Source organism: Hydractinia symbiolongicarpus, chromosome 12 (assembly GCF_029227915.1).
Source record: "Hydractinia symbiolongicarpus strain clone_291-10 chromosome 12, HSymV2.1, whole genome shotgun sequence".
Classification (NCBI taxonomy): Eukaryota; Metazoa; Cnidaria; class Hydrozoa; order Anthoathecata; family Hydractiniidae; genus Hydractinia; species Hydractinia symbiolongicarpus.
Genome location: NC_079886.1, coordinates 9,906,057 through 9,918,293, shown reverse-complemented (window position 1 = coordinate 9,918,293; position 12,237 = coordinate 9,906,057). Strand labels below are relative to the sequence as shown.

The 12,237-nt window shown below is 34.9% G+C and overlaps 3 protein-coding genes across 3 annotated transcripts; 1 reads left to right on the top strand and 2 right to left on the bottom strand.

Moving 5' to 3' along the window:
* Positions 1 to 1,122: 1,122 nt before the first annotated feature.
* LOC130621749 (E3 ubiquitin-protein ligase MARCHF11-like) lies at positions 1,123 to 6,831 on the bottom strand. Its single transcript, XM_057437091.1, has 4 exons — positions 6,289 to 6,831; positions 6,160 to 6,199; positions 3,063 to 3,576; positions 1,123 to 2,321 (listed from the first exon to the last, which is right to left on the bottom strand). Exons 3-4 carry the CDS (start codon positions 3,555 to 3,557, stop codon positions 1,800 to 1,802), a joined length of 1,017 nt encoding a protein of 338 aa, XP_057293074.1. The 5' UTR covers positions 3,558 to 3,576; positions 6,160 to 6,199; positions 6,289 to 6,831; the 3' UTR covers positions 1,123 to 1,799.
* A 1,063-nt stretch (positions 6,832 to 7,894) lies between these two features.
* LOC130621748 (uncharacterized) lies at positions 7,895 to 10,979 on the bottom strand. The gene has a single exon (XM_057437090.1). It carries the CDS (start codon positions 10,746 to 10,748, stop codon positions 9,678 to 9,680), a length of 1,071 nt encoding a protein of 356 aa, XP_057293073.1. The 5' UTR covers positions 10,749 to 10,979; the 3' UTR covers positions 7,895 to 9,677.
* On the top strand, positions 7,959 to 9,286 carry LOC130621745 (putative nuclease HARBI1). Its single transcript, XM_057437088.1, has one exon. The coding sequence runs from the start codon at positions 7,959 to 7,961 to the stop codon at positions 9,279 to 9,281; it is 1,323 nt and encodes a 440-aa protein (XP_057293071.1). The 3' UTR covers positions 9,282 to 9,286.
* Positions 10,980 to 12,237: the final 1,258 nt, after the last annotated feature.

Below are 12,237 nucleotides of genomic sequence, written 5' to 3'. Positions count from 1 at the left end.
CCCATCGCGTTAAAAATTATTTATTAAAAAACACCTGGAATATAACTATATAAATAGAAATTTTTAATTCCAAATCCAAGTCGCTTTCTCGATGTTTCTTTGGCTACGCGGTCGTAGCGTACCATAAAACATTTATCTGCGTTCTCATGGTCTATCAACTTTCGTAGCAAAGCGTAGTACGGACTGAGCTTGACACAGGACACTGGTAACGGCAACAAACAGCATATTTCTAACGAAGGATTTCTACAAAGATTGTAAACTTTTATTACAGTATGACAATCTGGTTAAATTGCAAAATTTCCAAAATTTTCCATTTTTCTTAACAATAACAATGTAATGATAAAAATTCTGACTAATAAATTTCGGGTGAGTAAACGCTAACATTAGTATTATAACCACGCAAAAACTAACAATTTGTACGTTAGGACTTACTCCAAGTATGCACATTTAAAAATCGCAGATATACGTTATTCGTAACCTGAAGGTTATCCCATTAAGGGTGATTGAGCGGATAAGTAAATTAAATTCCTGTTCCTGAATGTGTATTCTTCACAAAACATAGCCTGCGCGCGCATTTGAAAGATACTTTTTCAAACTTGTAATGGCGAAAGAAGGTATGATCGTCTGTTAGATGTTGCTCACGTTGAGATTTACCAAAACAGTGGGATAGTGGGTAAAAAATGTTATTCCTCTAGGCGTTTAAATTAACCCTTTTTATTATTACTATTATTATTATTATTATTATTATTATTATTATTATTATTATTATTATTATTATTATTATTATTATTATTATTATTATTATTCCGAATATTTACACAGCACTTCAGTATTGAAAACACTTTTATTAAGTGGTCCATGGGTTGTAGCTGTGGTAAAGGCACTTGCTGAACATGCCCGCACTATGGAACGAACTACAGATCCTGTGATTACGAAACCAATGCCATAACCACAAGGCCACGCGCATTCTCTCACGTGAAACACCAGTAATGGCTCTTTCTTCTGCAAAAAACATATTGACTGCTCCTAGTTCTGAAAAGTGGTTACTGCAGGAATGGAAATGTGGTATTTTTTAAAGCGAAAATTTGCTCACCACGACCATAAAACACAGAGGAATGAAACTTTTTACGCATAAAAATTTTTTTTTTATTAAAACGTAGAAATAATAAAAAATAAATAAATAACTACATAAATGTAAATATGTTACAAATATAAATTTTTTAGGCATATCAACCTAATACCCAGGGCATTTTGCCTCTTTAATAAATTTGACGGCGGCAAAAAGCTATTTTTAGCTACTTCCGTAATAACGGCTCAGGGGCCACGTTACCCTGGGGAGAAGGCTGTTGGCATGTGTGTGTCCAAACATCAAGGCCGCCTTCGTTTATGAGTTGATGATTAATTATTTGCCGTTGTACCTAGTTTTCCCGAATTTTGACAGGTAGTAAAACACAGCTTGCAAAAGACTAGCTAAGTTTAATTCTGATTAACGTTTTGCAAATCTGAAATTTGTTGACAAATTTTTTGCGTATGTACAAGTCATTGAAGGACTCTTAGACTATAGGTGATCACTAAAGAATTTTTAAAGTGAGAAAAGAAGTGAGTGAGAAAAAAATAACGAGGTTGAAGTAAGAAATAAATATCGAGACTACAAATTTCATCGCCAAGGCTCTTTGTTTTTTACAATTGCTTTGACAATATTATAAACTATTTTAAGAAGCTAGTTACTTTTTCCTGACATGCTCTCAAAACTATGCAAAACTATACTAATTCGAAATTTGTATGGCGAAAACTGTCATCTACCAGCTCTCATCCATGTCAACAGCATGGTTATCTAACCCAATCACATAAATTTCTTGCGTATTGTTGTTAATATTACTGCCAGTCTCACGATTGTTGCTATGAGGTGTATCAATCACAGATCGAGACGATGGATTATCTCGATTACCTCGGGATGAATTTTCTCGACTACCTTGTAACGCTTCTTCTGTCTGAACTGTTACTATCATGTCTCGCTTTTTTGGCTTTGGCGTTAGGGTAAATTTAAAGTTTTTAAGACTGTCCTCCCGCCCATAGATTCGCCACACACGATTAACTGATAATAACGCCCTCCAATAACGCCTTGAGTATTCTACACATCCACAACAATAGAAAAAGTACAAAAGCGCAATGCCGCATACAGCATACAGGGTCACACATACCGGAGATGTACAACCTTGCGTGGCTATCCACGTGATCATTCCAGTGAATATAACCATGATTAAGAAGTACAAGCCGAATAAGTATACAATGAAATCGCAACCTCTGTCTGGAAGTCGCCACTAAAATCAAAATCAAAACAAGAACATCATAAAAAAATAATCCCCAGAGAGAAAAGGAACTGGGATTGGTTGCTACAATCTGACATTTACTACACGGAAGTTAATTCGTGTACAAATTAACATAAAAACGTGCCGCATAAAAAGCTAACTCGTCTCCAGTTGTTGTTTGAAAGGCGCTTTAAAGAAGCAAGTAGGTCCGGGTACCAGATTGAGGGAATTGTTCCTTCAATGATCATTTTGACTAATTTTTGTAATCAGAAAAAAATAAAACAAAGCTTCTTGATGTGACATTTCTATGAGGTCCCATCATCGTAGAATTAAGCCGTAATTTGTTGCTATATGAGCTAACAAAACAAATTTAATCGAATTAAAGCTACATTAATAAAACGTTAATTTGATTAAATAAGTTGAATGAGACTTGTTTGAAAACTAGTTCTTGTTGTTTTTTCTTCATGATAAATAAATAAATAAATAAATGAGTCACTATTGTCATCCTCAATAAAATGTCATGAAGTAAACCATTTTTTGTTGTTGTCAACTCTTGTGTAGAACCTACATAACTGATTTAAGACAAGAAAGGAAATTTGACTGCTAAGATTCTGGTGAAAATCCAAATATGATTTTCACTAGAACCTTAAAATCTGGACCTTGACATGGAGGTCAACCGTTTTTAGGCTATGTGTCAAGAAGAAAAACTTTCTTTTAACAAGCAAAACAATCAATAAATTAACTAATTCTTACCTGTTGTACTGGCTTATAACCAATCGGTGTGACGTTGACTTGCCCTAAACACACTTCACATGATTTCTTACTCGACTTGAAAAACCATTGCAGCAAACACTGCTCGTGCGCATATTTAGTTGAGCCAGAACACTTACACGGCGCGATGAGCTGACCCTGATCGACGTTGTCAAGACAAATCCGACATACTCTGTCATTTGTGGTCGACTTATTTGGACTTGACGCCGACGTTTGATTTGAATTCTCGTCACAATTTATTTGTAAATTTGTTATGCTATCGGTATTTGATAACGTGTTATTTTCGTCATCGTCGTGACACTGGCAACAGCAGTGTCGTGCATTTCTATCGTTAACATCAGCTTCTTTTAGCGACGTTTGAGATGGTTTGATGGATACTTCAGTTACAGGCGTTTCAAGACAATCTTTACACGAGTCTTGCTCTGCCATATTGTGTTGACACTCGATTTCAAATCCTGTTTCTTGAACTTCTACCATTTTGTGTCTTCTTAACTAGCTATATAAGATTATAATTGCTTAGCAAGCCATACAACTAATCGATAATGAAAGTATAGAAATCACAAAGAATCTTGGAGAGTTTGCTAAAAGAAACCCTGTTCGAAGATTAATCTGTATAGCAGGCTGCCATTATTACAAAATCTATGCATTATATAGAACGATTTCCTAGTTGTGTGATATAAAAGAAACAATTTAGACTTGTACCAACAAAAATAGCTATAGGAATGGATTGAGTAAGACAAGATTTGTTTATGTTTATTGCACAAAAAAAAAGCAAACAAACAAACAGAAAAACAAACAAATAGCAGGGTATATATCCTAGGTTACGATTAAATTTAACGCTCATCTCTCTATCTCCATTTTGTTTACAATAACCAACTTTTTAATCAATATGAGCTAGTGATTGTATTTCTTGTTTCTCATGGGTAATCTCATCAATATATTGAAAGCAATGAATTGTTTCTTATACAACTTCTAAGATCGCTGTAATTAAGTATATTAACGCTAATTAAATACTGCAAAGCAGTGATTGGACGCCCGGAGCATTTATAATTCTATTTTAAGGGCGTGGATTTACTGGAGGGCGTTTAATAATAATAAAATAACTATATATATGTGAACTTAGTCTTTCTTTGTGGCGGTAGCAAATTCAACGTAAAATCATAAGGTTTTAGATTAGAGTCCCCACTACGACTCCCTTTAAATGTAGTGTTGTCGGCCCGTTTAGAGTGTTCTTCTAACTGCCTACGTGCTTCCGTGGTATGCAAGAAAGTCGAAACAGTTATATACCTATCTCTAGCGGGAAATTTAACTTAGCTACCGGAAGAAAGGGAAGAATTGCCAGTTGTTAGAAAAGCATTCCTATGAACGCCACTTACTTACTTTGGTAAGTTAGTAATGAACTGAACACTTTTTATAGCCCCTTCATTTTAGGAAAAGGGAGTTTTTTTTCGGCGCGTTTATTTTATTTCAAAAAAAATCGGTGCACGCACAAAAACATGTGTTATCTACGCGCTTATTTTGTTGCATAAGAAATCTCTCTTTAGAAGATGGTAATAGTATTTGGCTGAACTGGTTCAAGAGGCAATTTAATTTGTTGATAAAGTTGATCCGTAATAACGGCTCACAAGACCCTGGGGAAGAGGTTGGTATTCAGCTATTATATAATGAGAATTGTCATAGAGATAGCACTATAAAGATGTCAACAAATCTTATCCTTGAGAAAAGATTGAGTGGAAGACCTGGTTTTAGAACGTAGAGATTGGGCTTGATTATCCCATATTAGATCGACTGAGAAAATAAAATTTGATAATTCATAGCGCATAATGCACAAATATATACGTTGTTCTTTAAGCGACCACTTGAAGCTATTGCGCATGTCTCTTGTTTTAGAAATGAATTTAAGAACTCTTAGAGCTAAATGATGAAATATTAAAAAGGTTTAACAAGTTTAACATTGGGTTTTGATGGTTGTGAATATTTGATAATGATAAACTTATGTTTCGTTTTCAGGGCGAATTTAATAATTCGTAAAGTTATAGCTAAATAAAGAGTTCATCAGTTTTTGTTTCCATCTAACAACTAAACTTACTCTCCCAACTGCTCTGTCATGCTTCAGTTCGTTATGAATATCACCGAAGCGTTTAGGATTATTATGTGTGGAGCATAGTAAACTGTTTTTGTGTAAGTGAGTTTTAGACTCCGTGGTACCAACCTTATGTTTTTACGTATCTTTAACATTTGACCTAGTAACTAAGTTGCTAAATCTTACCTTAAATGCAAAAGAATTTAAAGATCATCAAAACAACGGCAAAAAATTACCAGTGCTTATTTAGAACTGTTCGTTCGATTTAATGTTACACTTTTACCTAATACCCCTACTTATTTAATTTTTAGTCCTGAATCAGGAGAAAGGGGTTGTTCCATAAATAAGTACAAGTTATTATTTTAGTGAACACGAAGAGAAGTTAAAAGTTGTCAACATCAATGTAAGCCCTGTAATACATTTTCGAAATTGCAAAAAAACGTAAATTGTTGCTTGTATCCAATTTTTTTTTAAAGTAAAGTTGCTTAGATATCTTTCTGTTTTAAAAGATACGTGCAATAGGGTTTTTATTGGTGAAGAGTTAATTACATAAAAGTTTAGTTGTACAATATTTTTTCGTGAGTTTTATCGTAGTGTACGCCCGACAGTGTACACGATTCGCCATTTTTTCAATACTATGTAACTTGTAGTTAAAAGAATAAAAAATATTTCTGGGATCAATTTATTAAAAATTAAGAATTATTGCCATCCAAACGTTTTTCCTAATTCAAAACGCACCCTATAATACGTAAAAATTAAGAAAATATGTTGAATGATATTTTTACCACATTTTGACAGTAGCAGGAGCAATAAAATTATATGCTCGCTTCACAATCCGCCATTTTATTTATTGTGTGCATTATTTTTCGCGCCAGCGCGAAATGTGTTTTTCTCGTTTGCCAGCGATTACGTTTCTAATTCACACGACTTTGGCTTTACTGTTCTTTTAAATGTATATGATAAGTTGAAAGAATATATAAAATGAATTTCACTTACTTTAAAAAAAGTTTTGTGACCCAACGAACATAAACAGCCCCTGAAACAACAACAACAACAGCGTAACTTTAATCAATTCCAATTATTTTTTATTTTTTTAAGAAAAGGCTTAAATTATATTTTATTTACCGTAAGCATATTTTTTTTTATCGAGACATAAAGATATTTTGTGAAAAGCTGCTTTTTATGAAAACACTTCAATGAACGCAGGTGTATGCTATGAAACGAAATTCTCTCGAGTAACAGCTGCAACAAATAACAAATGTCTTGTTAACGATAAAAAAAAACTTCAAAAGAGTGTCTCATTTATTAATCGCCATGCTATATTCTCGTCTAGTACATAAGGGAATTTTCCAAAGTTATTTTGGACTTTCATTTCGTTTCCAGGCCTTTTTTATTTGAAAAAACTCCCTGGTTGTACAAGTTGTTTACCCAAACCCCAAAAGTCTGGGTACTAGATCGATTTTCTTTTCTTTTTTCATCTACTTCTCAGAAAAGAGTGAGGAAATATATAAATTGTTCCCCCATTGCCTGGTGATGTGCTGGAGGTGTGAAAGGCTTGTTTCTTTGTTGGGGGTAATTCATGGCTGTATTTTTATAAGATATAAATTGTTGATTTACTGCATGCAAAAGAGAATACTTGATTGACTGATTAATTGAACATTGAAAACCAAACAAATAGACGGTAGCTAAAACCCTAAAAAAATCAACGAGTAGCTTTTCTCTCCATCGTTGCGAAATTCTTGTTTTTTTTCTCTTTCGTCAAACATCTGTCATCACATCTGCATCTAAATCCTGATCATAGCACGCGTTGTATTTAAAAAGGTCTGAGCTCTACTTTATAAAAATAAGAGCAACAGAAACACGGCTGCGATTAGGTATTAGTAAACCGCGTGGTCTATTTGTTATTTTTGTTTGATATTTTTTAGCAGTTTCATTATGATATTTGTGTTTAATGTTTTTTAGATCTAAAAATTGCCACTACTATTAATCTCCTACAATCTCCTACAATCGTGTGCATGATATTTTGAGACAAATGAAGCTTCAAATTGTGACCCCCACCTCCTACCCCCATTTGTTAATGTCGGAGACCGCGGAAGCGTCGAGACGGTATTTCAAAATTGAGAAAGAAGGGAGAGTCAGTATGACTAAAAGATTGTAGCACTGCTGTTAGTTCAGCAAAAAAGAACTTTATTATATTTCAAATTTTCATTTCTTGATCTATAAAAATCACCGACGATATTAATTCTATTCTCACTCTTGATTGATTAAGAATAATCCGACTATCATTCCACCTGAGTTTTCAATATACTGTGGCCTTTGAGCTCCATTCGAGCTTCTTCCGAATCGTGTAGGTAAAAAACTGACACAAAATAAGGAAAATTGTTAAAACCTTGTATCATTTCGTGAAAGCAAAAAAATAATCAATTTTACCTTCTTTTCAACCTCGTTTCCAGCGTTTGTTGTCTCTTTTCTATAACCAGGACGGCGAGAATGTTCGTATTGCCGTTTTGATGTCAGAAAAGATACAGGATGGCCTGGGAACAAGGTTGCTTTTTTCAACCTCATCCTCTGAACTTCTTAAGATTTTTTCACAACAGGACGAATTTACCTTCTTTTGCGATAAAGCTATAAAGTGTGACTAAGAGCCTGATTATATGAGGCGAGTTGGCTCGGTGTTGGCCCGGTTGGCGGGTCAACCCGGTTGAAAAAATTTCATATTATATGGGAAAAGTCAACCCGGGTCAAGACCTACACTGCTGCCGGGTTGAAAAAAAAATGCGCGTAATTTTTTAAAAATGGCGGATGCAAGATGTAAACAAACAAGCGAAATTAAGTCAAAATTATCATTAAGTATTTTGGTCGCCAATAGTTTGTTATTCCAAATCCAAGGTGTTCTGTATTTGTCATTGCTTCGAAGAAATCGCCTAATACAGAACATATTGACATATTTTTTAACAAAACGAAGGAAACTCTTAAAACGTTTGAAACACCAACAGGGAAATCCACGTAAACGAAGATCTGTATGGTTTAGGCCAGGGAGAACCGACCAGTGGTGGATCAATACATACCAGCTTTATAACAACCCATTTGATTGGAAAAAAAATTTTCGTATGAGTAAGGAAGATTTTAATAAACTTTGCGATGAATTAAGACCCTTTCTCACACCTGAATCCAATACACCTAACCACCGAGCTTTATCATTAGAAAAGAAAGTTGCTGTCGTTTTATATTTTCTAAAGGACACCGGTTCTATCTGGATGACAGCAAACTCTTTTGGGATACACCAGTGTACTGTTTCTAAAGTGGTTAAAGAGGTGTGTGCAGCTATAACTATGCACCTGACACCGAAATTAATCAAACTACCTGAAACTTCTGAAGAGATGTACAAAAAAGCATCAGAGTTTGAATTAAAATATGGAATGGTGCAGGCATTTGGCTGTATTGATGGAACACACATTCCAATTAAGACACCAGGAGAATGCAGTCAAGATTATTTTAATTATAAGCAGTTTTTTTCACTTAATGTCCAAGCTGTTTGTGACTTCAGAGGTATGTTCATGGATGTTGATTGCAGATGGCCAGGGTCTTGCCATGATGCTAAAGTATTTGCCAATTCAATGATCAGCAAAAACATGAAGGAAAATCTCTTGCCAATAACTCACAGTTCCCTTTTACCTGGTTATGAAAGAATTCCAAATTTTTTAATTGGTGACCCTGCATATCCCTTGTTACCACATTGCATGAAAGAATATGAATCGTGCAAGACAAACAGTCAAGTTATTTTCAATGTAATGCTGAGATGTGCACGTAATCCTATAGAGAGTGCTTTTGGAAGACTGAAAGGACGATGGGGAATTTTAACAAAAAAAATAGACCTTGATTTGAATATTGTACCACTGATTGTTATGACATGTTTCACTTTACATAATTTCTGTGAAATAAATACAACAGTTATAGATGAAGAGCTAGTCACAGCTAACATTGAAAAACATAAGAATGATGAAAGCTTAAACAAAAACATTCCAGACCCAATATACTCAGGCAATACTTCTGAAGGACACGAGATAAGATCATTATTGACTGAATATATCAATCAAAACCTGCCGGACTCATACTAAGTGATAGTGACTTGTTGCTGAACTATATAATTGATATATATATATTAGGAAATTTTTGTTATTTAAAGTTTGTGTTTATGCATGTTTTATGTTTTTAAAAAGTTGCAATTTCAAATAAACACTAAAACTGAAGTTTCCTGGGGTTGTATAGAAAAAGAAACTCGAAAAGGAAATTCCAGTGTGCAGTAATATCTTACAAGTCAAAGAAAACTCTATTCGTAAAACAAAACACATTTAACAAAATTTGGGACTTTAACTATATACGTATATAATATATATTAGTAGTTCACTACTTTACCTTAACTAATGTGGTGCTTTAATGATGTAAAAACAAAACAAAAACTTTATGTTAATAAATATACATGGCAAAACATTAAATGGTTAAGTTTGTAATGTCTAGGAATTTAAAAAATCTAAGTATGTGGAACTGGATTGTGTGCTTTGGCTATTTGCCTTATTGGGGGCATTGTTATTACTATTAGATTGACTTGGAAAAGTAAGGTGTGGGTAAACCATATTATGTGAAGTTTGTCTCCTTGGAGAGTTTGATAAAGCCTCAACTGATCTTCTCATACTTTCGGCTACTTCAATGAAAGAGGTACTCATTGCACGTATCGCTCCTGCAAACATTTCATTAGATTGCTTGATCGAATCACAAAGCTCTTTACGAAACATTGCATCTTCTCTACTTTCTTTTAATAACAACTGATCCCGCTGTCTGGCAGACAAACTTTTTTCCAGATGTTGCCTTTTGTCGTCAATTAGTTGGAAAGGGTCCTTTGCATGAGGTCTCTTTTGCTTTCCTTTATTCAAAACTGGAGTTTGCATAACTTCACTTTCCAAATTCTCATCATTGACATCCTCAGTGTTTGAGGAGGTAGACATACCCCCAGTTGATATTGTATCATTCTCGTCATGGGGAGAATCTGTACTAAAACCAAAATTTGTCACATTTACAGATTGACAACCAAAGCGTAATGGCTGTGTGGAAGCTGAACCACCATAAATACTAACAAGTTCATCGTAATACTCCACTATTAATTTTCCAGACCCACTTCTAGAACCACTTAATACGGCACTTGAAAATGCTTGCCTAATTTTTTTAATCTTCTCCATAACACGATTATACCCCTTTTTAATTAGTCCTTTTTCGATTTTTATGGCAGCTATAATGTTGCTCCTGTCCTGTTCACACATATCGTTGGTTATTATTGTAGTTTTTTCTGGGCCAAAAAGATCAACGTCCTCTATATTCTTTCGAGCCATCATTACGCGAATTTCCTCATACTGCTTAGGTTTATCAGCATTAAAGTCCTTATTATTAAATGTCATATTGACTTTGTATTCCTTTAGGGAATTTATTAGCTGCTCCACAAGTTCTGAAGTCCATTTAAACTTCTTGTCTGCTGCTTCGCTCGCCATTATTGTTTTTCTTCTGTTTTGGATGGCAATGCGCATGCTTGTCATTTCCAACCCGGCCCTGGCTCGGCAAAGTGATATTATATGAACCGAGTCAACCCACCTAACCAACCCGTCCCGGGTTGAAAAAACGAGCCAGCTCGCCTAGGCGGGTTGACTCACCTCATATAATGTCAAATATTTTTTTGTAGTGATCTGCCATTATGCCGAGCTGTTTAATTTTATCATGCTGAGCATGTGGCGAGCCAACACCGAGCCAACCCGCCTCATATAATCAGGCTCTAACTGCCTGTTGTAAACATAAGAATTATGCTGAACCTCGTCCCCAGGGTCTTGTGGTCCCCGAGCAAAATGCCCTGGGAACGAGTTTGAATTACGCTTACTAGTTATTAGCACATGAAAAATCGAGAAGTTTTTCTAATAAAACATCACCTTATCCAGCTAAATCATGCGTTTCTCAAGAACTTGCTTACTCTTTCTCTCTTTATAAAACAAAAATGAGATAGATAGCATGCCTTACCTCTTGGAAAGATTCCCACTTTTTCTGATGGTTTGAAAAGACTAAGCATAAGACATAAAAGCAGGACCACATCCTGCATTTATGTCTTTGTTTAGTCACGTGATATCGTAGGATTGGAAAAGCATCGATATCGTACCAACCTCGACCCTCGGGCTCCTTGTCTCTTTTTTATAACGGGACGGCGAGTATATCAAAAAGAGAAAACAAGCCGTGGGATCGAGGTTGATATCGTACGTGTGAGTGTTTCAGCGAAAACGCTAACAGAGGAAAAAGTTCTTGAGAGATGCTTGCAAAATTGAGTGAAATAAGAGGTTGCGAAATTTAAAAAGAGAACTTATAAAAACTAATACTTCGTTCACATGTCTTCAGATGTGCAGAAACAACAAGAAACAAAATCCAAACACCATTTACATTTAGCGAGGCTAATAAAGTTGACATTAGCAAGTTTCTTTTTTCGCGGACGTTAATTTTTGTGATTGTCTATTCTTGTTCCGAAATCTTTTTAAGAAGAAACGTAAATTAAAAAACAATCAGGTTGGTTTTAACGAATGTTGTTGACAAACTTCTTTACGTGTCTTGGTAACTAAACCTTATCTTTGTGGCGTCATGCATTTATTGGAATATAAAAAAACTCACTAAAATTGACAACTTGTTGTAATGCCTGGATAAGCGACTCTGTTCCACTTAATGAAATTTGACCAACTTTAGCCCCAGATTACTTGCCCGTTTTTCTTTTGTTCTCAAGTTAATGGACCCTAAGCACTTTAATTACTGCAATGATATCTGCCTAATATTTTGACACAACCTCGCCCCTAGGGCTTTTCAGGATTTTATATGGGGACAAATAAAAACCTAAAATGTCCTGAGGACGAGGGTGGCTTTGGCGGTGTTTAGCGGTCTTTTTTCAGCTTTATTCCTTACACATGCTTTAACAACAGTAAGAAAAGTTATATTTTTTAACAACACACAGGGTTTAATGTTGAAGTAAATATATTAAGGTTAACGTTGAGGGTTAGG

Coding starts and splice junctions, on each gene's coding strand:
- LOC130621749 (XM_057437091.1), bottom strand. CDS start 3,557: ATGGTAGAAGTTCAAGAAACAGGATTTGAAATCGAGTGTCAACACAAT. Junction 2,322..3,062: donor GTTATAAGCCAGTACAACAG/GTAAGAATTAGT, acceptor TTTTGATTTTAG/TGGCGACTTCCAGACAGAGG.
- LOC130621745 (XM_057437088.1), top strand. CDS start 7,959: ATGGCGGATGCAAGATGTAAACAAACAAGCGAAATTAAGTCAAAATTA.
- LOC130621748 (XM_057437090.1), bottom strand. CDS start 10,748: ATGACAAGCATGCGCATTGCCATCCAAAACAGAAGAAAAACAATAATG.